This window comes from Mustela putorius, unplaced genomic scaffold (assembly GCF_011764305.1).
Source record: "Mustela putorius furo isolate JIRA1106 unplaced genomic scaffold, ASM1176430v1.1 tig00000174_pilon_pilon_pilon, whole genome shotgun sequence".
NCBI lineage: Eukaryota > Metazoa > Chordata > Mammalia > Carnivora > Mustelidae > Mustela > Mustela putorius.
Window position 1 is genome coordinate 1,594,807 of NW_025421304.1, and position 26,840 is coordinate 1,621,646.

The window sequence follows — 26,840 nt, forward strand, 5'->3', positions numbered from 1 at the left end:
AGAAAATCAGCTGAAGCCTGGTGGGAGGTCTGGAGCAGGGACTCCGTCTTTGAAGCTCTCCCAGCCGCAGTGTCAAACGGCCAAACTCAGGCTCCGCCGTATGGGGACGCCATCTTATCTGCGTCTGTTCTGGCTCTGGACTACGTTTCCCAGAGGCCACAGTGGCCCGACGTTACGTCTTTCTTGACGTCGTGGCGAGATCGTTAGCTCCACAGGGACCCGGACGCGACCAAGGGGAGGCAGAAGGTGAGGGGTCTGGGAGTCCGGGGCGGGGACGGGGCGTGTCCAGAGCCTCTGGTCTGTGAGCGCAGGCGGCTGCGGGCTGAGAATGCCTATTGTGAATGAGTCTTTGTGCCTGCATGACCAGGTGTGGGTGACTGAGTGCGCGGTTGTGGCCACCTGTCTCCAGAGTGTAAGTCTGGTTGTGTTTGTGTAACCATGTGCGATACTGTGTGTTGGGGTGTGGGGTCCTTGCTACTGTGGAGTGATAACTGCTTGTGTCTCTGTTGTGTATGTGTGACTGTACGCCTTGTTTTGGGGGGTGTGAGTGTGGTTGAGACTGAGACTGGTGCGGGTGTCTCTGCGGTTATAATTCCATGTCTCCAGGGTGAGCGTATGGTTTTGGTTCCACAGTATTGTAGCCACGTGTGGTATTGTGTTCAGCTGTGTGGCTGTGACAGTATGGTGACAATGCGTGTGTATCCCTCTTGTGCCCCTTGGAGTGTGTCTGTGAAACAGTGACTGCGTGTGGTGCTGTGTTTGTAAGTGTAACTTGTCTTTCTTTGCCTGTGTGAGTGTTACTGTGTCTCAGAGTGAGTGTTCAGTTATGACTGGTTGGTGTTGGGTGGGCTGGAGTGCTAGTGATTATATGTGTCCCCCAAGTCGGTATGTGATTGTGATTGTGAGAGACATTTGTGGATATTGGTTTGGGAAGGCTGTGACTATATGGGAGTGACTTTGTGTGTCATGGTGGTGAGTAGAATTGAGTGACTGTCTTTTTAGTGGGTTTGAGATTGTGACTGTGTATAAGAGCCTGGAGGTGTCTGTGATTGTATGGTTGTATCCTTGTATATGTCTGAGTGAATGCGTGGTTGTGGTTATGTTTGTGTGACACTGACCATTTGTGTCCCACCAAGTGTGCCAGTGTGAGGTGCATGTGACTCCAGTATACTGACCCTTGCAGAACCTGTGAAGACTGTGGCCCTGGTCAGTGATAGGCTCAACCTTTGTGACACTGGGATTGGACATGATGTCCAGTCTTCTCAGACTTCTGTCTCCTGTGTGGAGATCAAAATGTTCTGGTTACTTATGATTACTTTTTTAAAAAGTTTTCTCCAAGAAGATGTTGAGAAGAAAAGGAAAGAATTGCTATGGAACATCCAAAAGCTAATTTCAAGATGCATGAGTTTTTCTTCTTTCCCTGAGACATCTTCTTTTTCATGATGTGCTGCTTTTCTTTTTCTTTCTTTTTTTTTTTTCCCCCTGAAACTTCTAGCCTAGCATCTCTTCCCCCAAAGTGACCTGGTCACCAGTATTTTGCCATTGGAGTAAATTATTGAGAGTCCTCGAGGTGAACTGAAGGTCCATATACCCCCTGCTTCCCGCACACCTAATGTTCATTACAATTTTTTTAACTTTTCATTTTGAATTAGTTTTAGACTTAAAACTCTTGCAAAAAATAGAATTCCCTTATATACTTTTTTAAGATTTTATTTTTTTAATTTTATTTATTTATTTGACACAGGGAGAGAGATCACAATTAGGCAGAGAGGGAGGCAGAGAGAGAGGGAAGCAGGCTCCCCGCTGAGCAGAGGACACCTAGATCATGACCTGAGCTAAAGGCAGAGGCCCAACCCACTGAACCACCCAGGTGCCCCAAGATTTTATTTTTAAGTATTCTCTACGCCCAGCATGGGGCTCAAGCTCACAAACCCAGAATCAGGAGTTGCACATTCCACTGACTGAAGCACCCAAACCCCCCAGAATTCCCAAATATTCTCAACCTGCTTCCCCATTTTTCCATTTTATGGTTATGTTACCATTCTACATAATCACAGTACATAATCAAAAGCAAGAGATTAATATTGACACACTACAACTAACTAATCTACAAACTTTATTCAGATTTCATCAGTGTCCCTCACTATTGTTTTTCTGCACAAAGATCCAATCCAGGGGACGCCTGGGTGGCTCAGTTGGTTAAGCAGCTGCCTTCGGCTCAGGTCATGATCCCAGCATCCTGGGATCGAGTCCCACATCGGGCTCCTTGCTCGGCAGGGAGCCTGCTTCTCCCTCTGCCTCTGCCTGCCATTCTGTCTGCCTGTGCTCGCTCTCTCCCCCTCACTCTTTCTGATAAATAAATAAAATCTTTAAAAAAAAAAAATCCAATCCAGGATCATATGTTGCAGTTAGTAAGTCTGCACAGTCTTCTTTGACCTGGCACAATTCCTTGGTCTTTATTTGTCTTACTTGACCTTGACACTTCTGAAGAGTACTGACCATTTATCTTGTAAATTCTGCAATGTAGAATGTTCCCCAATTTGAGGCTGTTTGATGCTTCCTTATGATTAAATTCAGAGTATGCTTTTGGGACGAGAATACCCCAAAAGTGATGTGTTCTTTTTTGTTTTTTTTTAAGATTTTATTTATTTGGCAGACATAAATCACAAGTAGACAGAGGCAGGCAGAGAGGGGGGAAGCAGGCTCCCTGCTCAGCAGACAGCCTGATGGGGGGTTAGATCCCAGGACTCTGAGATCACAACCTGAGCGGAAGGCAGAGGCTTAAACCACTGAGCCACCCAGGCACCGCAAGTGATATGTTCTTATCAGTGCATCATATCAGGAGAGCAAGAGGTCAGTTTGCCTCATTACTAGTGGTAACTTTAATCACTTGATTAAGTGGTTGGTGTCTGTCCAGTTTTAACACTGCAAAGTCACTATTTTTCCCATCGTAATTAATGTGTGTCTTGTAGAGAAGTACCTTAAGCTTTTCATCTTACTTCTACCTGCAAATCTTAACATTCATTGATAATTTTTGCCTGAAAATATTATTACAGGCTATCCGCCAAATGGTGATTTTTAAAATTTCCATCCTTCCTTCCAGATTTATTAAATAGGATCCTACTGTTAGAAGTGATTTTCCTTCTCCCCCACTTATTTACTAAATCATTTGTGTATATATAAATTGGATTTTTTTTCTTTTTTTAGCTCTGTAGATTATAATTAATTACTGCCACTGTGTCTTTGCTCAAATTGCCCCAGATCTGGCCATTGGGAGCTCCTTTAAGTTGACTTCTGTATGCTTTCAATGTATCCCCTTTATTTTTTTTTTTTTTTAAGAATTTATTTATTTGACAGATCACAAGTAGGCAGAGAGGCAAGCAGAAAGAGGGGGAAGCAGCCTCCCTGCTGAGCAGAGAGCCTGATGCAGGGCTTGATCTCAGGCCCCTGAGAAGGCAGAGGCTTAATCCACTGAGCCACCCAGGTGGCCTATTATTTTTTTTTTTTTAGTACTGCCATATTTTCTGGCACCACGAGATGTTTCAAGCTGATACTGTACTTTTGTTATCCTAAACTGGATTTGTCTCTTGGTGGGTGTCAAGCCGAAAGACAAAACCAGTCAAAGAATAGGAAAAGGAAGAGTTTTCCTTACACTAAGTAAAGGAGAACACCAGGGATTTTCCCTAAAGCAGTGTCTCCCTAAACAAAAGAATTGGGGAAGTTTTAAGCTAAGGGTGCCTATATGTTAACAAAGGGGCTTGTACAATGGGGAATACAGCATGGAACACAGGCAAAAGTCATCTTGAAATGACTGACTGTGATTCAAAGTCATGAGGGCTGACAAAAGACAGCATCATCAGTTATCTGGCTCCAACTGGTCTGGTATCTGAGTGCTCAAAGGGGTTTAGATGCTACAAATACAATTCAAGAATATGCATCAGGTCAGTCTTCACTTTTGAATCAGACTGGTGAGTTTTACCACTTATTTGTCATCCCTGGTATGATTAGGTTATCTCCTGGCCTGACAGTGGCCGTTTGTTCTTACATTCTTTCACAAGATGGCCAGAGGCCTAAAATGACTTTTTCTTTTTCTTTTTTTTTTTTTAAAGTTTTATTTATTTATTTGACAGAGAGAGAGAGAGAGAGCTCACAAGTAGACAGGCAGGCGGGGGAGGGGGGGTAGCCACACCCCGAGCAGAGCCCAATGCAGGGCTGGATCCCAGGACCCTGAGACCACAACCCTGAGACCATGACCTGAGCTGAAGGCAGAGACTTAACCCACTAAGCCATCCAGGCGCTCCTGAAAATGACTTTTCTTATATCAAGAAAGCTGTGTGTCTGGTCCCCCCCACCACGGGCCCCTAACTTTCTGTTTATACTTTTCCAGCCCCATTTCTGGAACATGTACATTTCCAGGGAACACTGGCTCCTTTTAGTAGAAAATGGTATTTAGAAACCAAGATTAAATATACCCATTGCTTCTAGGTATGAAGTATGAAGTACCTCAGCTATGAAGTATATGTATCTACATTGCACACACACCCCTATATTTACCTGTGTGAATATCTATACAGATAATTCATTGTTTCATATGATTTCTCTAATTCCAGTTTAACACTGAGGGTTTATTCCAGCCTTCTCCATTTACTTTTTTTGGTAACTCCTTTCTCTGACATTGGAAAAGTCGACTCTTGGGGCGCCTTGGTGGCTAAGTGTCTGCCTTCAGGTCATGATCCCAGGGGTCTGGGATCGGCCTATATGGGGCTCCCTGCTCAGAAGGGAGTCTGCCTCTCCCTCCTCTCTCTCTGCCCTTTCCCGCTGTTTCTCTCTCAAATAAATAAATGAAATCTTTAAAAAAAAAAAAAAAAGTTGACTCTTATTAACCACAATATATTTATCTACTTTCTCAGTCCTAAGTAGAAAGTAGTTTAAGAATGCTGACTTAAGGGGCGCCTGGGTGACTCAGTGGGTTAAAGCCTCTGCCTTCGGCTCAGGTCATGATACCAGGGTCCTGATCAGCAGGGAGCATGCTTCCTCGTCTCTCTCTGCTTACTTGTGATCTCTGTCTGTCAAATAAATTAAAAAAAAAAATGCTGACCTAAAATAAGACAAAATCAGAGAGGAAGACAAACCATAAGAGCCTCCTAACTATAGGAAACAAACTGAGGGTTAGGTGGGGTGATGGGGCGATGAGCATTAAGGAGAGCACTTGACGTAATGAGTACTGGGTGTTAAATGCACTGATAAATCACTAAACTACCTCTGAAACTAACAATACACTATATGTTAATTAATTGATTTTAAATTTTAAAAAATTGCCGACCTACACTCCCATACCTCGTACAGTTACTTTAATCTTTAGTCTTACAGTATATAGTGGAAATACAGCTTTCCCTATACCCTCCTATATGATAATGTTACTGATTTGTAATATAGATAGGTTCATTTGTTACTATTTCTATTGTATTTTGGATTTACACGCACATACATCCCAACTGATCTTAATTATTTTTTGACTATATGAAACATTACTATGGTTCTAAAAGCCTTAATTATTTTTTTTTTAAGATTTATTTATTTGAGGGGCGCCTGGGTGTCTCAGTGGGTTGAGCCGCTGCCTTCGGCTCGGGTCATGATCTCAGGGTCCTGGGATCGAGTCCCGCATCGGGCTCTCTGCTCAGCGGGGAGCCTGCTTCCTTCTCTCTCTCTCTGCCTGCCTCTCAGTGTACTTGTAATTTCTCTCTGTCAAATAAATAAATAAATAAAATCTTAAAAAAAAAAAAGATTTATTTATTTGAGAAAGAGAGAGAGCACAGACATGCAGTGGGATGTGAGGGGCAGAGAGAAAGAGAAACCTAAGCAGACTCTTTGCTGAGCTAGAGCCCAACTCAGGGCTTGATCTCATAACCCTGAGATCATGACCTGAGCTGAAACCAAGAGTCAGATGCTTAACCACCTGTGCCACCCAGGCATCCCTAAAAGCCATAATTAGACAAAAGATCTACCCAATCACTCTTCCACCATTCCTTCTCTCCCAATCCTGTTACTCCATTCTTCTCAGACTGTTCCCACTCGCTCATTGTAGGTAACCAATTTCTTTAGTTTGTTGGGGGTTTTTATGTTTGAATATACATTAAAATATACAGAAAATTTAAACATACATAAAACTGGCCTATTTTTTAAAAAAAGATTTTATTTATTTATTTGACAGAGAGATCACAAGTAGGCAGAGAGGCAGACAGAGAGAGGGAGAAGCAGGCTTCCCTGCTGAGCAGAGAGCCCGATGTGGGGCTCGATCCCAGGACCCTGGGATCATGACCTGAGCTGAAGGCAGAGTCTTTAACCCACTGAGCCACCCAGGCGCCCTATTTTTAAATGTACCATTCAGTGACATTAAGTACGTTTATGTTGTTGTGCAGCCATCACAATCATCCATCTCCAAAACTTTCTTCATCTTCCAAAACTAAAACTGCTCCCATTGAACAATAACTCCCCAATCGCCCCTCCCTCCTTAACTTTAACTCCCTCCTTTAACTTCCACCTTTTGGCTACTATGAATAATAGTGCTACAAACATTTGTTAACAAATACCTTTTCGAATTCCTGCTTTCTCTTCTTGGGGTTACATACCCAGAAGTGGAATTGCTGGGTCACAGTAATTCTATGTTTAATTTTGTGAGGAATCACCATACACCATTTTCCACAGATGCTAAACCATTTTATCTTCCATCCAGCAAAGGACAAAGATTCCAGTTTCTCCACATCCTTGCCAACACTTGCTATACTTATATATTTATGTATTTTTAAAGATTTTATTTATTTATTTGACAGACAGAGATCACAAGTTGGCCCCAACCAACTGAGCCACCCAGGCGCCCCTATATTTACATTTTAAAGTATTTTTATGATAGCTATCCTAATAAGCATGAAGTGGTATCTCATTGTGAATTTCTTTTAAGTTTATTACTTTTTTTAGTAATCTCTGCTCTGTACGCCACGTGAGACTCAAACTCACAACCCAACTGAGCAGGCAGGTGCCCCATGTTGTGGTTTTGCGGTGCATTGGCCTAATGACTAGTGATGTTGGGGATCTTTTCATGTGCTTCTCGGCCATTTGAATATCTTTGAGAAATGTCCTTTGCCTATTTTTTAATTGGGTTGGTTTTTGTTGCTGAGTTGTAGGAATTTTTTTTTTTTGTATCCTAAGTATTGATCCCTTATTAGACACATGATTTACAAATACTTGTTCCCTGTCCATGGATTGTTTTTTTACTCTGTTGATAGTTTCCTTTAACGCACAAGTTTTTAAATTTTGATAAAGTCCACAACCTATCTATTTTTTTCTTTTGTTTCTTTTGCTTTCTTTGAAATATCCAGGAAATCATTAGGTTAATTAATTACATCCAACATTGTGAAAAATTTTCCCTATGGTTTCTTCTAAGAGTTATAGTTTTAGTTCTTACGTTTGGATCTCTGATATGTTTTTGAGTTAACTTTTGTATATAGTACAAAAATAGGGGTCCATCTTCATTCTTTTGCATATAGATACCCAGTTTAACTGGTGCTATTTGTTGAAAATTATTTGAACACATATGCAAGGGTTTCCATTCTATGCTATTGGTCTAGATATCTGACATTATGGCAGTACCCCACTGTTTTGATTACTGTAATAATGAGTTTTTTTTTAAGATTTTATTTATTTATTTGACAGACAGAGATCCCAAGTAGGCAGAGAGGCAGGCAGAGGGAGAGAGGGGGAAGCAGGCTTCCCACTGAGCAGAGAGCCCAATGCAGGGGTCCATCCCAGGACCCTGAGATCATGACCTGAGCCAAAGGCAGAGGCTTTAACCCACTGAGCCGCCCAGGCACCCCTGTAATGTTTTGAAATCAGTGTTTTCTGTTCTAACCAGCAGCGTTCTGTGTTCCAACTTTGTTCTTTTTCAAGACTGTTCCTTTAAAAATTAAAAAAAAAAAAAAGACTGTTCGTTCAGATTCTTTTGTGTATTTTAGGATGAATTTTTTGTTTCTACAAAAAAAATCATTGAGTTTTGATAAGGATTGCATTAAATCTGTATATTACTTTAGGTAGTATTGGTATCTGTCTTGGTCAGCTGAGGCTGCTCAGAGTTAGGGAGGCTGGAAGTCTGAGATCAGGGTGCCAGCATAGTTGGTTTCTACTTAGGGCTCCCTTCCGGGCTTGCACATGCTCACAATCTTGCTGTGTCTTCACAGGAAGACAGAGAGAGAGAGAGAGAAAGCAAGCTCTCTCTAGTGTCTCTTTTTTATTTTTTTTAAGATTTTATTTATTTATTTGACAGAGATGACAAGTAGGCAGAGAGGTGGAGAGAGAGAGAGGAAGGGAAGCAGGCTCCCTGCTGAGCAGAGAGCCCAGTGTGGGGCTCGATCCCAGGACCCCGGGATCAACGAGCCACCCAGGCGCCACTCTAGTGTCTCTTTTTATAGGAATACTAATAGTATTGTACCAGGACCCCACCCTTATAAACTCATTTAATTTTAATTACTTCCACAATGGTCCTCTCTTCAAATACAGTGACAGTAGGTGTTCCAGCTTCAACATAGGAATTTGTCTTCCAGTCCTTGGGCAACAGGATATCTTATCATTTATTTATGTCTTCTTCCATTTCTTTAAGCAGTGTTTTGTAGTTTTCAGTGTGTAAGTCATTTGCTTCCTTGGTTAAGTTTAGTCCGAAGTATTTTGTTCTTTTTTTTTTTCTTTTCTTTTTTTTAATATTTTATTTATTTATTTGAGAGACAGACAGTGAGAGAGAGCATGAGCGAAGAGAAGGTCAGAGAGAGAAGCAGACTTCCCGTGGAGCTGGGAGCCCGATGCGGGACTCGATCCCGGGATCCCGGGATCATGACCTGAGCCGAAAGCAGTTGTCCAACCAACTGAGCCACCCAGGCGTCCCTATTTTGTTCTTTTTGATACTGTTCTTTTCAGATACTTCATTATTACTGTGTAGAAATGCAACTGATTTTTGTGAGTTGACTTTGAAGCCTGCAACTTTGCTGAATTTGTTTATTCTTTTTTTTTTTTTAAGATTTTATTTATTTATTTGACGGACAGAGATCACAAGCAGGCAGAGAGGCAGGCAGAGAGAGAGGGAGGAAGCAGGCTCCCCATTGAGCAGAGATCCTGACGCGGGGCTCAATCCCAGGACCCCGAGACCACTACCCGAGCTGAAGGCAGAGGCTTTAACCCACTGAGCCACCCAGGTGCCCCTGAATTTGTTTATTCTAACAGATTTGTGTTAATGTGTGAATCTCTAGGGTTTTCTACATGCACGATCATGTCATCTAAGAATAGAAGTAATTTTACTTATGCCTTTCCAATTTGGATGCCTTTTACCTCTCTTTTTTTTGCCGAAAATTGCTCTGGCTAAGACTTCCAGTACTATGTTGATGAACATCTTTTCATATGCATAAGGGGCATTTTTACATCTTCTCTGCAAACTATGTGTTCATATCTTTTTCCTATTTTTCTTTCAGTTTTTTGGAGTTTTGTCTCAATGTTTAAGAATTCATCGGGTGCCTGGATGGCATTAAGCCTCTTAAGGTGGGTTAAGCCTCTGCCTTTGGCTCAGGTCATGATCTCCGGGTCCTGGGATCGAGTCCTGCATTGGGCTCTCTTGGCAGGGAGCCTGCTTCCTCCTCTCTCTCTCTGCCTACTTGTGATCTTGCTCTGTCAAATAAATAAATAAAATCTTAAAAAAAAAAAGAATTCATCACAGATGAAGGATATTAGTCCTTCATCTGTGATGCATGGTACATGTATTTTCTTTTAATTGTCAGTGGTATTTTAACTTTGTTTATGGTGTTTTTTTGCCATTCAATTTTTTTTAAAGTTATGTAATCAAATTTACCAATTTTTTTTTATTACTTCTGGACTTTGAAAGACTTTCTAAACCCCAGGATTAAAGAGGAATTTACCTGTGTCCTTTTCTAATACCTGTATGGTTTCATCTTTTCCATTTATATCTCTGATACATTTGGAGTTGAATGGATTTAAGTTTGGAGGAATGGATTTAAGTTTATATTTTTCAAATGGCTACCCAGTTTCCCCAATACCATTATTAAAAACTTGTGATCTCATTCATTTTCATCATATAATAAATTTCCAGATATGCTTTGTACTATTTCTATGCCTTCTGTTCTGCTCCACTGGTCTGTTCATCTATTTATGCACTGCTACCACACTGTTTTAATTAAAGAGACCTTGCAGTATATTTTCATGTCTGGTACAGCCACATCCTGGAAGTCTGGATAAGGATAGACATTTGTTGCAGTCAGGATGGTTGGGTGGCTCAGTCAGTTAAGCGTCTGACTCTTGATTTTAACTCAGGTTGTGATCTCAGTTTTGTGAGATCAAGCCCCATATTGGGCTCTGTGCTGGGAGTGGAGCCTGATTAAGAATTTCTCTCTCCTCTCTCTGCCCCACCCATGCACTCCTGCTCACTCTTTCTCTCTTAAAAAAAAAAGTTTCTTGCAGTGACCAGATCTAATTTGATTTTGGGGCATTTTGGGTTTTGGGTTGTCTTAAATTTGCTTCAAGCCAAATCCTTATTGTGCTTTTGATAAACTATGAGAAATTTAAAAAATATCGTTAATATACTTAATGTTTGTGAGTTAGTTGTTATAGCAGGGTTTTAAATAAGGTCTTGGTCCCCACCCTTAGACGTCAGGGCTCTGCAGACTCCATAAAATTGTATGCATAATTTTTGCAGATATTTATTCATTTGATTTTTTTCTTGGAAGAAGTTTTAAGATTCCATAAGATTTTCGAAGAGATTTATTTAAAAGATTTTATTTATTTATTTGACAGACAAAGATCACAAGTAGACAGAGAAGCAGGCAGAGAGAGAGGAGGAAGCAGGCTCCCTGCTGAGCAGAGAGCCTGATGCGGGGCTCAATCCCAGGACTCTGGGATCATGATCTGAGCCAAAGGCAGAGGCATAACCCACTGAGCCACCCAGGCGCCACCTCAAAGAGATTTAAGACCCCTGAAAATTTAGAACCACAGGTCTAAAATATAAGACAGTAGATACCTGGTATTTCAGATACCTCTGAGATATCCAAAATTTGCACCCTACAATAGGGAAATAGAAGAGGAATGTTCCTCCATCTATTACATCCCCATGATGGAGTATTATCCAGCTAATAAAAAATACGCTTAACAGGGGCACCTGGGTGGCTCAGTGGGCCTTCGGCTGAGGTCATGATCCCGGAGTCCTGGGATCCAGCCCCACATCGGGCTGTCTGCTCAGTGGTGAGCTTTCCCCTACCCCCTGCCTGCCCCTCTGCCTACTTGTGATCTCTGTCAAATAAATAAAAAATTTTTTTTAAAATCTAAAAATATATACATATATGCTTACAAAGTATTAATCAGAACAAGGAAAAGGATATCATAAACAAAATGATAAATTAAAAAGTGCTCAAATTTTGCAAAGACCCCACCAAAAATTTTCTGGTTAGTGATTGAACAGAGAAATTCACTGTATATCTGACACAATGCTTTCTGCTTTGCATACACTGTCTTATTAATTTGAACTCTCCTGAAAATTGGTCATTCACAGAATGTTCTTGATAATGAGGCTATATCAATGTACCAGGGGGTAGGAGTCAACATTTAAATGACTGTTACAGAACTTTTAGTTATTATTGGTTTCAATCACACTAATTTCCTTTTCTGTCCTTATTCGTGTCAAAGACATTTTCTCAATTGCTCATTATTTTCCTACTGCTGGGATAATAAATACCAACTACCATTATGGTAATTTATTTTTAAATGGAAACAATATTGTTATGATTTTTATTATGAAAAGTATAAACAATGCAAAAATAGAAACTTGCTGACAGAGATCACAAGTAGGCAGAGAGGCAGACAGAGAGAGAGAGTGGGGGAAGCAGGCTCCCCGCTGAGCAGAGAACCTGATGCAGGGCTCAATCCCAGGACCCCAAGATCATGACCTGAGCTGAAGGCAGAGACGTTAACCCATTGAGCCACCCAGGTGCCCCATTATGCTCTTAGTATTTTGATGGATATATTTCAAATATTTTTTTCTGTGTGATTTTATAGAGGGGGTATCACTTACATATAAATCCTATAACCTGCCTGCTTTATTTAATAATGCATTGACCACGGCGCCTGGGTGGCTCAATGGGTTAAGCCTCTGCCTTCTGCTCAGGTCATGATCTCGGGGTCCTGGGATCGAGTCCCGCATCGGGCTCTCTGCTTGGAGGGAGCCTGCTTTCTCCTCTCTCTCTCTGCCTGCCTCTCTGCCTACTTGTGATTTATCTCTGTCAAATAAATAAATAATGCATTGACCATAGTAGTACTGTTGTATTTTTTAAAAAGATTTTATTTATTCATTTGAGGGGGGCGGGGAGAGAGCACAAGCAGTGGGAAGGGACAGATGGAGAGGGAGATAGAGACAGCAAACTCCCTGCTGAGCACTGAGCCAGTCACTGGGCATGATCCTGGACCCTGAGATCATGACCTCAGCTGAAGTCAGACATCTAACTGACTGAGCCACGTAGGCTCCCCGGTACTGCTGTATTTTAAAATCACTGCTTAGTATTTCATTATCAAGATGTACCTTAATTTATTCATTTTATTGTCTATTAAAGAGTGTTTATATTTCTATAATTCAATTATGAGCTATTCCTAAAAGTATTTTTGTATATACCACGTCATGTATTTTTATAATGAATTCCTTTGGGACATTAGACATTTATTAAGAATTTGCAAAGATGCAAAATCCTAATCTAGAACTCAAGGAGACAAAATGCTATTTATAGTCTTGAGAGGCACCTGGGTTGCTCAGTCAGTTGAGCAACTGACTTTGGCTCAGGTAATGATCTTGGGGTCCTGAGATCAAGCCCTGTATTAGGCTCTGTGCCTAGCTGAGAGTCTGCTTGTCCCTCTCCCTCTCCTTCTGCCCACCTCCATGCTATCTCTGTCTCTCTCTCAAATGAATAAATAAAATCTTTTTTAAAAATTAAAAATAAGGGGTGCCTGGGTGGCTCATTGTGTTTAAGCCTCTGCCTCCGGCTCAGGTCATGGTCCTTGGGTCCCGGGATCAAGCCCTGCATTGGGCTCTCTGCTCAGCAGGGAGCCTGCTTCCCCCGCTCTCTCTTTCTGTCTCTCTGCCTACTTGTGATGTCTCTCTGTCAAATAAATAAAATCTTTTTTAAAAATTAAAAATAAATAAAATAAAATTTATAGTCTTGGGGCATCTGGCTAGCCTGATCAGTAAGCATGATTCTTTTTTTTTTAAGATTTTATTTATTTATTTGACAGACAGAGATCACAAGTAGGCAAAGAGGCAGGCAGAGAGAGAGAGGGAGAAGCAGGCTCTTTACTGAGCAGAGAGCCCAATATGGGGCTTAATCCCAGGACCCTGAGATCATGACCTGAGCCTAGGGCAGAGGCTTAACCCAGTGAGCCATGCAGGCGCCCCAGGCATGTGATTCTTGATCTCAGGGTTGTAAGTTTGAGCCCTACGTTGAGGGTGGAATTACATAAGGGGAAAAAATTTTTTTTAAATAAAATTTATAGTCTCAAAAAAAAAAAGTTAGAGTCTCTATTTACCTTTTTTTTTTTTTTGAGAGAGAGAGAGAGAGAGGCAGAGAGAGTGGGAGAGAACCTTAAGCAGTCTCACAAGCCTTCAATCATGACCTGAGCTGAAATCAAGAGTTGGAGCTTAACTGACTGAGCCACTCAGGCACCCCTGTATTTACTTTTAAAGTGAAAATGTTGAAATAGGTGAGATAAAACTGGTATACAAATGTTCAAAGTAAAGGATGATAAAGGGCACTATTTACCCTGATAGTATGCTGTGAGAATTCATAAGAAGGAAACAACTTGTATGACCAGGGCAGTCATTGTCATGTCTTGTCATGTCTAAGTCAAATTGATCTCATAAAAGCTCTGTGAAGGGAAATTAGTGTTCTTGAGACCTATACAGGACTTGCAGTTTTCAATCATCAGAGATCCAAAGTGTGACCAATGGGGCAAAATGAGTTTGTAGTTGTTTGGAGAATAGTTGGGCAAGTGCAGAAACATGGCAGACTCACCTGACAAGAAGAGCTGAAAGGAAGCACTGCTCATCAGTAGGACATGGCCCTAATGACTTTTCATTCTTTCCCAGGCTCAACTACAGCACACATGAATATAGCTACCAAATCAAGAAGTTTGCAACTACCGGGAGCTAAAAAAAGCAAAAACAAAAGCCATTCTGTGAAAATATAACTGATTTTAGAATATCCTGAGCTGTTATTTCATGTTCAAGGGAAGATTGTTTAAAAAAAAGAAAAGTAAGTATTTTCTTTTTCATTGCTATTTGGGAATAGCTTACATTTACCAGAACCGAACAAATCATTTAAAAATTGGGGTGCCTGCCTGGCTCAGTTGGGAGAACATGCAACTCTTGATCTCAGGGCTATGAGTTCGAGCCTCATTTTGGGTGTAGAGATCACTTCAATAGAAAAAACTTTTAAAAAACAACAAAAAATTTTAAAAATTAATAACATAGTTATTGAAAAAATATACACTTAAGTAAAACTAAGAACATTGAAAATCATAGCCCAGAGGTAACCAAAGTAATCTTTAAGGATAAAACTCCCTAGATATTTTTCATCTACTTTGTCTGTCTCTATTGTTTGTATTGATATATCTTTATATTTGACAAATAGGATCCCATGATGCCCAGCTTTTTTGCAACCTGCTTTTTTTTTTTCATTTAATCATATCCAAAACATTTTTATGTTAAGTATTACATTACAAAATTTGTGAGTACTAGGAATTACTATTCTATAGAAATCTTTAATTTATTTAACCTATCTGCTCTTGTCTTACTTAGGATACTGAATATTGCCTGAGAATATATAAATCTCTTACTGTAATGATTTTTGGTTGATGTTTATTTTAGAAAAAAGTATGTTTACATCCATAAAATGCAATACAACATGAAAGATTTCACACAGTGTGAAAAATATCTTTGAAGTGTATAGAGTTGGAAATGAACCAGTACTACTCTGTTACTTCTGAAGATTTTTATTTATTTATTTGACAGACATCACAAGTAAGCAGAGAGGCAGGCAGGGGTGGGGGGGAAGCAGGCTCCCTGCTGAGCAGAGAGCCCAATGCAGGGCTCAGTCCTAGGACCTTGAGATCATGACTTGAGCCAAAGGCAGAGGCTTTAACCCACTGAGCCACCCAGGCAGGCACCCCAGTGCTGTTATTTCTGAAGCTTCCTCTGACTTTTAAAAAAATTCTTCCTTCTCACATTGACCATAGGCCAGAGTCTGAATTTTTATATGGTCATAATAGCTGAATTAGTATATTAGTTAGGCTGTTATGCTGTAGTAGCAAACAACCCCCAAATCTCAGGGACTTACAGAGTAACTTGTTATTAACTTGATCATGCTGTGTGTCTAATGTGTATTAGTGTAGGCAGGGTCCCAGACCAAAGCAGACTCCACCAATCTATAGCTGTACCATCTGACACACAGTCCCCTAGGCTACACATCAGAGAGTAAAAGACTGGAGAACTGTGCAGTCTAGCCAGTGCCTCAGAATGAAGGGACAGGGACACACATCACCTTAGCTCAGATTCCATTGGCCAAAACCAGTTTATGGCCTTGCCTCACTGCAGGAGTCTGGAAAATGTCATCTCTGTGCCCAAAAGGAGAGGAAAACTGGATAATGGTGAAACAGTAGTAATTCAGTTAATGTCTACAACACTGGCTAAGATCCATTTCTTTCTCTATCTGTAGGAAGTTGCTTCTGTAAATTAAGCGTGATTTCTTTTTGGAGCAAGGAGGATATCCTGGATTGAGGGTTGACAAGAGCTCTGTGTACAGGTGAGTGAGGAGACTAAGGGAAATGGAAGCTTTTCATGTGAAAGCTCACTTTCCCTGTGGGAAGTCAGGAGCTTTAAGTTATTGTTTGAGAACAAGCCTCTCAAAGGATCTAGAACTAATGGAGGAAATCAAGCTCCTTCAGCATCTAAGTTCCCAAAGGCACCTCACTATCACTCATAAATCATTCCATGCATATTTCCTTTTATAATTCACCCCCCTAATGAAGAGGAAGGTATATATTCTATTATTTGTGATTATAAAACATATGCTTAAGGGAAAACTTGAGAATATAGAAAAAAAAAAGATTCTTTTTGTAGATACACCCCTAGAGACAAATGTTGAAAAATGTAATTGAAAACCCTTTCAGTCTATCTTATGGGCACACACACGTGTGTATATAGAACATAGGTATATTCTTTCTATAAAAATAGGATTACACTATACATACTGTTTCATTAGCTACCTTATTCACCCAAAGTTGTTTGACGTCTTAACATCAGCAAATATATGTGTTGTTCATTTTATGGCAAGTCTGTTTCTATGGTGTGAATATACTGTAATTTATTTAATCAGTCCTCCTTTTAAGTTCTCTCCAAGTTGTTTCCGATGTCAGCAGTGTCTCATGTCGCCCCCACATGTCTTTCAGATAGTCTCAGCTATGGAATTGCTTCATCAGAGGACATACCTAGTTTAACATTGCCTTGCTGGATATTTATAAACCAAAATCCACTGTGCATGTGATGGTTAATAATTATCTCAAGTACTAAAGTCTAAAACACAACTCATAATTGGTTTATTCAAACCTGCTCCTCTCATGCTTCTCTGTGTTATAAAATGACAACCTCATACTTCCAGTTACTCAAGCCAAACGGCTTAGTGTCATCATGGCTTCTTCTTCTTCCTCTTTTTTTTTTTCTTTGCTTTCATAACTAAAAGTAGCAAATCCTACCAGCTCACCCGTTGCCTGGGTTACTGCGGTAACCTTCCACTTGTCTCCCTCCTTCCTCCCTTGTCTTCTTAGTGATCCTTGTCAGTGTAAATCAGATTACACCATTCCTTGTCTTAAAACATTTTAGTGTTTTCTGTCTTACTAAAGAGTAAAAAACCGAAGTTCTTACTGTGGTGCACAAACCCCATGTGACCCAGCTTCTAGCTACCTCTCACCCAAGTGAGCTTCTGATCCTCCTCCTCTTGCCCACTCCATTCCAGCCACCCTAGTCTCTTTATTAATTCAAGAAAGCCTGCTTCTGCCTTGAGACCTTTACAATTGCTGTTACCTAATCTAGGAATGCACTCCTCTCAGATACCTGCATTTTTCACTCTATTCAGTCTGCCCTTGCATATCACATCAATGAAGAGCCTTCTCGGGCCACCTTTCCTTCTCCCTAAGCTCCCTATCATCTTACTCTTCTGTTAATTTTTCTCCACAGGTCTTTGGCCACCTGATATCTAAATAGGAATATCAGTGTCAGTGTATCAATTTGTTATTGTCTCTTTCCATTAGAATGTGAGATGCACTGGGACAGGGACTGGATTTATTATCTTCCCCACACCTAGAACCATGCCAATTGAGGTAGGATCTCAGTCAATCTGAAAGAATTTTTGACTCCTCTCTCTTTCTCTGCCTACATATCTGGTCAGATGCCAGAGCCTGTTGATTTTACTTCTCTACATCTTCAAATTATACCCTTTCTCCTTATTCCCACTCTCACTATCCCGGTCAGGTTCTTTGCTTACAAAAGTATAAGCACCTTTCACTGGGTCTCTCTGACTCCAATTTTGCTTCTCTCCACTAAAAGAATCTGGCTATATTGGCCTTATCACTTCCCTCTGTAAATTCTTCAGTGGCCTTCCATTCCTTACTGGGTGAAAAGCAAACGTTTATATTTAAGTTAGTATTCATTCACTGGACCCTTCTTCTCCAGACACTGTGGCGAGTGCCAGTCACAGTGATGATGAGACCTGGTCTTTGCCCTCATTATTATCTTATTTCATTCATTTGTCTTCATTTTCCAACCCCTGATGTCATCTCCAGCATTATCTTCCTCTAGATTCTAGAACTAATTAAATTTAAATTTAATTAAAATTCAGGAAAAAAAATTCAATCCCTCAGTTATGCTAGGCACTTTTTAATTGCTGATGGCTACGTTATTGACAGTACAGATAGAAAGATTTGTTGGATAGCACTGGTCTAGACCTTTCCCCAAACTATAGAACGCATTCCAAACAATACACCAAATACTTTGGTCCACTGTCATTGCCTTTCACCGATCAGAATATTCTTCTGTACCTTTTCTGCTTAATGAAGCTCTCTGATTTTTATGTTCCAATTCATATTCTTCAACTTATAGTACATTTTCCTTGACACCACTGCCATTGAGTAAGTTAGTCTTCCTTCTGACCCACCCATCCACAAACCGTAGAAAGCTTCTTGCACCTCTGATTAGAACCAGCCTTACTACCCTCCTTAAAATCCTGGAGTTCTTGTTACTTTGAGGTACAGGTGATTTTTCACAGAACTCCAGTCTTATCAAATACCAGCCAGTGAGGAAGTGATGTTCTGTGAGAAAGCAGGAGGGGAGGCTTAGATGGAAAGTTAGGAGTACTGGCCCAAGAGGCTTCTAGAATTTGAGTTCCCATTCAGGTCAATACTCTGGGTATTCAGATGTGCTTGTAAGATACCTTTTACTGTGATTTTCTTATTCCTCACCAGCCAAGGTTGGAGTCTTTGATGAAGCCTCTGGTGTAGGTGGTGTTTCTTTCTGGAAGTAGGGGTGCCTGGGTGGCTCAGTCAGTTGAATGTCTACCTTCGGCTCAGGTCATGATCCTAGAGTCCTGGGATCCATCCCTTTGTTGGGCTCCTTGCTCAGCAGGGAGTCTGCATCTCCCTCTGCTGCTCTCCCTGCTTGTGTACTCACTCACCCTCTCGCTCTCTGTCAAATAAATAAAATCTTTTAAAAAAGGGGGGGGGGGAGTAGATTCAGGAACGTACCCAGGAGATTTTCCCTGTTTATCCCGGAAAAGCTGGAAGACTTTGTTTAGGGATATCTTTTTCTCAAAGTTTAGCCTCCTTGAGAATGAACTTATACCTGCACTGCTATGTTCCTGGCCTGTGGGTACGGCCTTCAGCCTTAGTGGGTAAAGTAAGTGAGTCTGAGTTTTGGTCCTCCTTGTAGCAGCTGCAGAGGAAGATCACCTTGGACCAGGTGGGAGCCATCTAGGCCCCATATAGAGTATAGATTAGCATCGGCAAGACAAGGAACTGTTCAGGGCTCCTGGGTGGCTCAGTTGGTTAGGCAACAGCCTTCGGCTAGGGTCATGATCCTGGAGTCCCAGGATCGAGTCCTGCACTAGGCTCCCTACTCGGTAGGATGTCTGCTTCTTCCTCTGATGCTCTCCTCTCTTATGCTCTCAAATAAACAAGTAAAATCTTTAAAAAAAAAAATAAATTAAAAGTATTAAAAAAAAAAAAAGAAGAAGAAGACAAGGAACTGTTCAGGCTGGAATCTATCCTGCCAAGGCAGTTGGATTCTATGTGAGTGCTGGAGCACATCTTCATTGATCCATCTCTTAGTTTACCTAGAGTTTTGGGAGTGGCTGGGTTTTGTTAACTCTGTAGTTCTTGATATTAGTGTTGGGTGGTAGGACAAGGGGGAGGGCAAGAGAATCAGAGCAGAGACATTGGAGAAGTGCTCAGGCAAGCTCAATTAATGAGAGATTTCCCTTTTTCCCCCTAATCTGCTTTTTCTGGACTCTGCACTTATCTAAGAGAAGAATCTAAAGAAATCAGAACAGCTCAGGTAGTTCTAGAAGCCATGGCACAGGTAAGTTGAAATTACCTCTATCCCTGAAATAATCTTTCTTCCTTTCAAACCATATGAACATTTGTGTTCTTTATGCTGAAACTTCCCTGTCTCACTGAGCCCTGTTCTCATTCCCAGTTCCTCCATTCCAGAGGTTTCTCTGCTTCCTCACCAATATGTTATTTTGGTTTTTTGGTAATAGTCATCCTAAAGGATATGAAGTGGCCTCCTCTTATGGGTTTGATTTACTTTTTCCTAATGATTAGTGGTATTGAACATCTTTTCAAATGGCTTATTGGCCATTCATAGATCTTCTTTGAAGAAATCACTACTCCAGGACACCTCAGTGGCTCAGTTGGTTGGACATCAGCCTTCGGCTGGAGTCAAGTCCCACATTGGGCTCCCTACTCAGTAGGGAGCCTGTTTATCCCTCTTCCTCTGCCTCTCTCTGTGTCTCTCATGAATAAATAAATAGAATCGTAAAAAAAGAGAGAGAAATCACTACTCAAATTTTTTGCTTAGTTTTTAATTGTTTTGTCTTTTTTGAATTGTAAGTTGTTGTATTATAAGAGTTCTTTATATATTCTGGACATAGGTCCCTTATCAGATAAAAGATTTGCAAGTATTTTCTCCCAGTTTTGTGATTTGAATTTTTCCTTCCTCCCTTCCTCCCTCTCTCCCTCTTAATGCAATGCGTAGATCTAATTTGAATCTTGATTTGAACAAACCAACTGTAAAAAAATATTTTAAGTATGATAATGATATTCTGGCTGGTATGCTTTTTTTAAAAAGGCTAATCTGTTAGCTACTAAAATACTGTGATGTTTGGTATTTGCTATGTAGGCTCTCCCTCAAAATACACCAGGGGTAAAACAAAAACAAAACAAAGCACAGAAAAGGGAAAAAATAAAAAACAAAATTTGCAAAGTCATGTTAATTGTTGAAGCAGAGCCATGGATTCAGGGGGGTCATTATCCTACTCTGTATACTTTTGTGAAATATTTTGAAAATTTTCGTAATAAATCAAAAAAACAAAAGTCCTTTCATTTACTAGTAATGCGTGGGCTTACTATTTCAGGGATTGGTGACATTCAGGGATGTGGCCATAGAGTTCTCTCAGGAAGAATGGAAGTGCCTGGAACCTGCCCAGAGAGACTTGTACAGGGATGTGACTTTGGAGAACTTCAGTAACTTGGCCTCGCTAGGTAAGGATGTTGTGTAATTCAGGGCCAGAGAGGAAACTAGACACCCAGGGACTGCAATGGTGGATTGTTACCTTTACCTCTGGTAAAGGGAGAAAACTGCCACTGGACAGTGGTGAGAGCTGGAGTCATGGAGAAGGGCACAGCTGGTGGCATTTGTAGCCACTTCCAGAACTCCCCTGCCAGAGGAGGGAGGGAGAGGGATAAACACCCAGAACTCTCTCATCCTACCCTCTGGCCTCCTGCTGATACTTTCCATATGCCAAACCCAATGGGAAACCATGGGGTCAGGATAGTACAGTCCTTACAGGTAAACTGCCTGGGGCACAGAGCAGGACCAAGAACAGGGAGGAATGGATTGAGAGGGGAGGAGAGGGCAAATGGAGAATGACCACTACAGTTAACTACTCGAAATAATTCCAGTCTAGCCTTCTGGAATTTTATTATCTTCATGGTAAATTTCTAGGGAGACTTACAAGTTTCTGGCTGAATTTCTGCTCTCTGTTCCCAGGGGAATTGCTTGTGCTATATGGAAATGGAAATGGATAGCTCCATGAACACCTCTGTCTTCCTATCCTTTGGGAAACTTTTTTCCTTCCCTCATTCCTTCCTTCAGATTGTCTCTCTTTGTTGGTGACCAAGGGACTGGGTGTGAATTTTGGAACAGGACAATCATGCTCCATTTCTTTTCCTGTAAACAGGACTTTCCATTTCTAAGCCCGATGTCATTTCCTTATTGGAGCAAGGGAAAGAACCCTGGATGATTACAAATGATATGACAGGACCATGGTGTCCAGGTGAGCAAGGGGTGATCCAGTGGGGGAGGTCATTGGGAACAATAGCCAGTGGGTGAGTCGACTGATAGCAGTAGCTTGAGTTATTGTTGAGAAGCTTCCCTCCAAACCATACCGAAAATTGTGGCACAATGGCCTGAGACATAAAGACAGGAAGAGCAAAGATCTTGTCAGCATCCAATCCCAAGGGAACCTTGCCCTTGCCCTCACGAATCCCTCTCTTCTTTCTTCCTACTTAGTTTCCTCCCATTTCAAAAAGGGACTTGCTCCCTTCTCCCCTAGTGGCTGCCTTTCTACCTGTTCTTTGGATCCTTTTTCTTGCAAGTAACTTCATCCTTTAAAAAATACTTATTTTCTGGAATGCCTGGGTGGCTCATTTGATTAAGCAGCTGCCTTCAGCTCAGGTCATGATCCCAGCGTCCTGGGATCGAGTCCCACTTTGGGCTCCTTGCTCAGCAGGGAGCCTGCTTCTCCCTCTGCCTCCTATTCTGTCTCCTGTGCTCACTGTCTCTCTCTGACAAATAAATAAAATCTTTAAAAAAAAAAAATTTATTTTCTTAAAACAGCTCACTTTACCCAATTTAGCAATTCATTTATTCTCTTAATGAGAGAGAAGGTCACATAGTGGCTAAGGGCACTGGCTTGGCACTGACTTGACAAATCTTGGCTCTGCCAATTACTAGATCTGTGTGTAGGTAAATTGCTTAGATTCTCTGTCTGCAGTTTTCTCCTCTGCAAATAAGTTAAAAACAGAGCCTTCTTCATGTGCTTATTATTATGAGTGTTACAAGAATTAATAATGTGAAACAGCCCAGAAGAGTGGCAGGCAGTAGTGATCACTAAGTAAAGGTTATCAAGTGTCATTAATTAGCACATACTAGACAATATTGGAATACTTATTCAGTATTATAATACTGAATAATATTATATTATACATATGATATTATAATATGCAATACATGTTATATATTACATATTATATATAATACTGAATACTTACTCTTTGACTACTTTGAATACTCCCCAACTTCTGTTGTTGTTGTTATTATTATTTACTTTAATCTGGGATTTCTTTTTCTTTAGCTAAAGAACACCCTTAAAATTCTCTTTTATGAGGGGCGCCTGGGTGCCTCAGTGGCTAAGTGTCTGCCTTCGGCTCAGGTCATCATCCCAGGGTCCTGGGATCAAGCCCTGCATCGGGCTCCCTGCTTGGTTGAAGCCTGCTTCTCCCTCTCCCCCTGCTTGTGTTCCCTCTCTCGCTGTGTGTGTTTCTCTCTCAAATGAATAAATAAAATCTTTTTTAAAAACTGTTTTTAACAGGGGCGCCTGGGTGGCTCAGTGGGTAAAGTCTCTGCCTTCGGCTCCAGTCATGATCCCAGGGTCCTGGGATCGAGCCGCACATCGGGCTCTCTGTTCAGCAGGGAGCCTGCTTCCTCCTCTCTCTCTCTATGCCTGCCTCTCTGCCTACTTGTGATCTCTGTCTGTTGAATAAATGAATAAAATCTTTTAAAAAATGTTTTTAATAGATTCTAAAATAATTTTTAGATTTTAAAATAATCTTTTTTTAAAAAAGATTTTATTTATTCATTTGAGAGAAAGAGAGAGCAGGGGGGTGGGCCAGAGGGAGAGGGATTAGCAGACTCCCCGTTGAGCAGGGAGCTCAGTATGTGGCTCCATCTTAACACCCTAGGATCATGATGGGCCAAAGGCAGATCCTTAATCAACTGAGCCACCCAGGCACCCCTGTTGTAGGATATTTTAAATGAGAATGGAGTTCTGTGTTAGCAGCTATTTTCTCAGCCCAAAGAACAAATCACACCACTGTCTTTTCTCTTGCAGTGTGGTCACTAAGTCAAGTTGTTACAATTTTGCAAAATGTTCCCCACATATATTTAAAACTAGTATTCCTTGGGTAGGACACTTGCCTCTCTGTTTACGTCTAACCCTTTTGATTATATCATTCAGGATCAGGGTCTGCGTGTCCTTTTAACTCTCTTTGCACTGGTACTATGAAATTCTGAGAGCTGAGCTGTTTTTTTTTTTTTTTTTTTAAGATTTTATTTATTTATTTGACAGAGATCACAAGTAGACAGAGAGGCAGGCAGAGAGAGAGGAAGAAGCAGGCTCCCTGCTGAGCAGAGAGTTCAATTCCAGGACCCTGAGACCATAACCTGAGCCGAAGGCAGAGGCTTTAACCCACTGAGCCACCCAGGCGCCCTTATTTCTTTTATTATAAGTAATATTACTGCATTTTACATTTTTGTAAAAATGAAATATAGATCCTCGTTGCAAACTTGAAATGTTTGCAGTGAAAGATGAAAATAGAGTCTCATTGCAAAACTTTTATCAGTACAGTCCATCCTTTATTACATCACTTAGTGCTTTTAACCTTGAATTCTTTTTTTTCTGATATCCTATCAAATGCCCTCTTTATTGCCTTAAAAATTATGACAGGGACGCCTGGGTGGCTCGGTAGGTTAAAGCCTCTGCCTTCGGCTCAGGTCATGATCTCAGGGTCCTGGGATCAAGCCCCCACATCGGGCTCTCAGCTCAGCAGGGAGCCTGCTTCCTCCTCTCTCTCTGCCTGCCTCTCTGCCTACTTGTAATCTCTGTCAAATAAATAAATAAAATCTTAAAAAAAAATAAAATAAAATGGGGGGATTGGGACACCTGGGTGGCTCAGTGGGTTAAAGCCTCTGCCTTTGGCTCCGGTTATGATCTCAGGGTCCTGGGATCAAACCCTGCAGGAGGCCTCTTCCCTCAGCGGGGAGTCTACTTCCTCTTTGCTCTCTGCCTGCCTCTCTGCCTACTTGTGATCTCTGTCTGTCAAATAAATAAATAAATAAAAATCTTAAAAAATAATAATAATAAAAAATAAAATGGGGGGATTTATGTTTTGTGAATCTTACCTCAATTTAAATATATATAGGGGCGTCACCTGGGTGGCTCAGTAGGTTAAGCCTCTGCCATCAGCTCAGGTCATGATCTCAGGATCCTGGGATTGAGCCCCACATCGGGCTCTCTGCTCTGCAGGGAGCCTGCTTCCTCCTCTCTCTCTCTCTCTGCCTGCCTCTCTGCCTACTTATGATCTCTGTCAAATAAATAAACAAAATCTTTAAAAAAAAAATAGAAAGAAATTGCACAGCAATATTTGAGACTTATATAATCATTCAGTTGTTTGTTTGTTTGTTTGTTTGTTTGTTTTAAAGATTTTATTTATTTATTTGACATACAGAGATCACAAGCCAGCAGAGAGGCAGGCAGAGGGGAGGAGGGGAAGCAGGCTCCCTGCCAAGCAGAGAGCCTTGGCAGGACTTGATCCCAGGACCCTGAAATCATGACCTGAGTTGAAGGTAGAGGCTTAACCCACTGAGCCACCCAGGTGCCCAGTCATTCAGTTTTTAAGGTGACTTTCATTTTGTCTCTCTGATCTGCTATAGAATTTTTTATTTTTCTTTAAAGAATAAAACTGTTTGTATTCTTTTTCTTCTTCAGAGCTAGAGTCCAGGTGTGAGAAATTTCCACAAAAAGATATTTCTGAAATAGAGTCATTCAATTGGGAGATAATGGAAAGCCTTAAATGCTATGATTTTGATGGCTTCAGTTTGAGAGATGACTGGAAATACAAAGGCCAGTTTGAAAGACACCAAGTAACTCAGGAATGCTGTTTCAAGCAAGTAAAAGTCACATATGAAAACGTGCCCACTTTTGAGCATCCTGCTTCCCTCACTTTACATCAGAACAGTGAGACTGGTGAGAAACTGATTGAATGTAGTGAATGTGGGAAAGCATTTAGCCGTGGCTCACACCTTATTCAGCATCAGAAAACACATACTGGTGAAAAACCCTTTGAATGTAAGGAATGTGGGAAGGCCTTTAGTCGTGCCTCACACCTTGTTCAACATCAGAGAATTCATACAGGTGAGAAACCTTACGACTGTAAGGACTGTGGGAAGGCCTTTGGCCGTACTTCAGAACTCATTCTACATCAAAGACTTCATACTGGTGTCAAACCCTATGAATGTAAAGAATGTGGAAAGACCTTCAGACAGCATTCACAACTTATTCTGCATCAAAGAACTCACACAGGTGAGAAACCCTATGTATGTAAAGACTGTGGGAAGGCTTTTATTCGTGGCTCACAACTTACTGTTCATCGGAGAATTCATACAGGTGCTAGACCCTATCAGTGTAAAGAATGCGGGAAAGCGTTTAGACAGCATTCACAGCTTACTGTCCACCAAAGGATTCACACTGGTGAGAAACCCTATGAGTGTAAGGAATGTGGGAAGGGCTTTATTCATAGCTCAGAAGTTACTCGACATCAAAGAATTCATTCTGGGGAGAAACCCTACGAATGTAAGGAATGTGGGAAGGCCTTTAGACAACACGCACAGCTTACACGACATCAGAGAGTTCATACTGGTGACAGACCTTATGAGTGTAAGGACTGTGGGAAGGCATTTAGTCGTAGTTCATACCTTATTCAGCATCAGAGAATTCATACAGGTGACAAACCCTATGAATGTAAGGAATGTGGGAAAGCCTTTATTCGTGTTTCACAACTGACTCATCATCAGCGAATTCATACTTGTGAGAAACCCTACCAATGTAGGGAGTGTGGAATGGCCTTTATTCGTAGTTCACAACTTACAGAACATCAGAGAATTCATCCTGGAATCAAACCTTATGAATGTAGAGAATGTGGGCAGGCCTTTATTCTTGGCTCACAGCTCATCGAACACTACAGAATCCACACTGGTTAGAAAGCCTTGAATGTTAGGGGTGTAGGAGCCTTTACGTGGAGTTCACACCTGACTCAGTATTAGATGATGTGTATGTAATGTAATTAATGTGAAAACCTTCACTTGTCACTTCCACTACGGAACATCGGATAACTCATAGCAGAAAATTCAATAAACGTGGGAATTCTTTTTGCCTCACACTCACTGCTTACCAAGCATCAGAAAACTTTGCTGAAAAATATATTAATATGAATATAGGAAACCTTTCTATTACCACTCAAAATGTGTTAAACCTCTGAGAATTCCTAATAGAAAATGACCTTATTAAGATATTTTGTGAATGTGCCTTTTACCATGACATACATCTTACTTAACATTATCTTAGCTCCACCAGTTACCGACTGTAGAGCAT

General features: G+C 41.0%; 1 protein-coding gene across 5 annotated transcripts; it reads left to right on the top strand.

Moving 5' to 3' along the window:
* The first annotated feature begins 110 nt into the window (after positions 1-110).
* Positions 111-26,617, top strand: ZNF565 (zinc finger protein 565). Of its 5 annotated transcripts, none has more exons than XM_013062811.2 (8): positions 111-246; positions 14,171-14,336; positions 15,798-15,884; positions 17,389-17,457; positions 19,659-19,708; positions 20,766-20,892; positions 21,591-21,686; positions 25,179-26,617. In XM_013062811.2, exons 5-8 carry the CDS (start codon positions 19,700-19,702, stop codon positions 26,447-26,449), a joined length of 1,503 nt encoding a protein of 500 aa, XP_012918265.1. In that variant the 5' UTR covers positions 111-246; positions 14,171-14,336; positions 15,798-15,884; positions 17,389-17,457; positions 19,659-19,699; the 3' UTR covers positions 26,450-26,617. The 5 variants fall into 5 exon arrangements, with proteins under 5 accessions (XP_012918265.1, XP_044932486.1, XP_004765220.1 ...); XM_004765164.3 differs by lacking the exon at positions 17,389-17,457 and adding an exon at positions 9,510-9,576 and having other exon boundaries at positions 145-246; XM_045076551.1 differs by lacking the exon at positions 17,389-17,457 and having other exon boundaries at positions 19,635-19,708.
* The last annotated feature ends 223 nt before the right edge of the window (positions 26,618-26,840 follow it).

Excerpts from the sequence above, each read along its gene's own strand:
- ZNF565 (XM_013062811.2), top strand. Across the intron at positions 20,893-21,590 it reads CAGTAACTTGGCCTCGCTAG|GACTTTCCATTTCTAAGCCC; the intron begins GTAAGGATGTTG and ends TCCTGTAAACAG. Across the intron at positions 21,687-25,178 it reads GACAGGACCATGGTGTCCAG|AGCTAGAGTCCAGGTGTGAG; the intron begins GTGAGCAAGGGG and ends TTTCTTCTTCAG.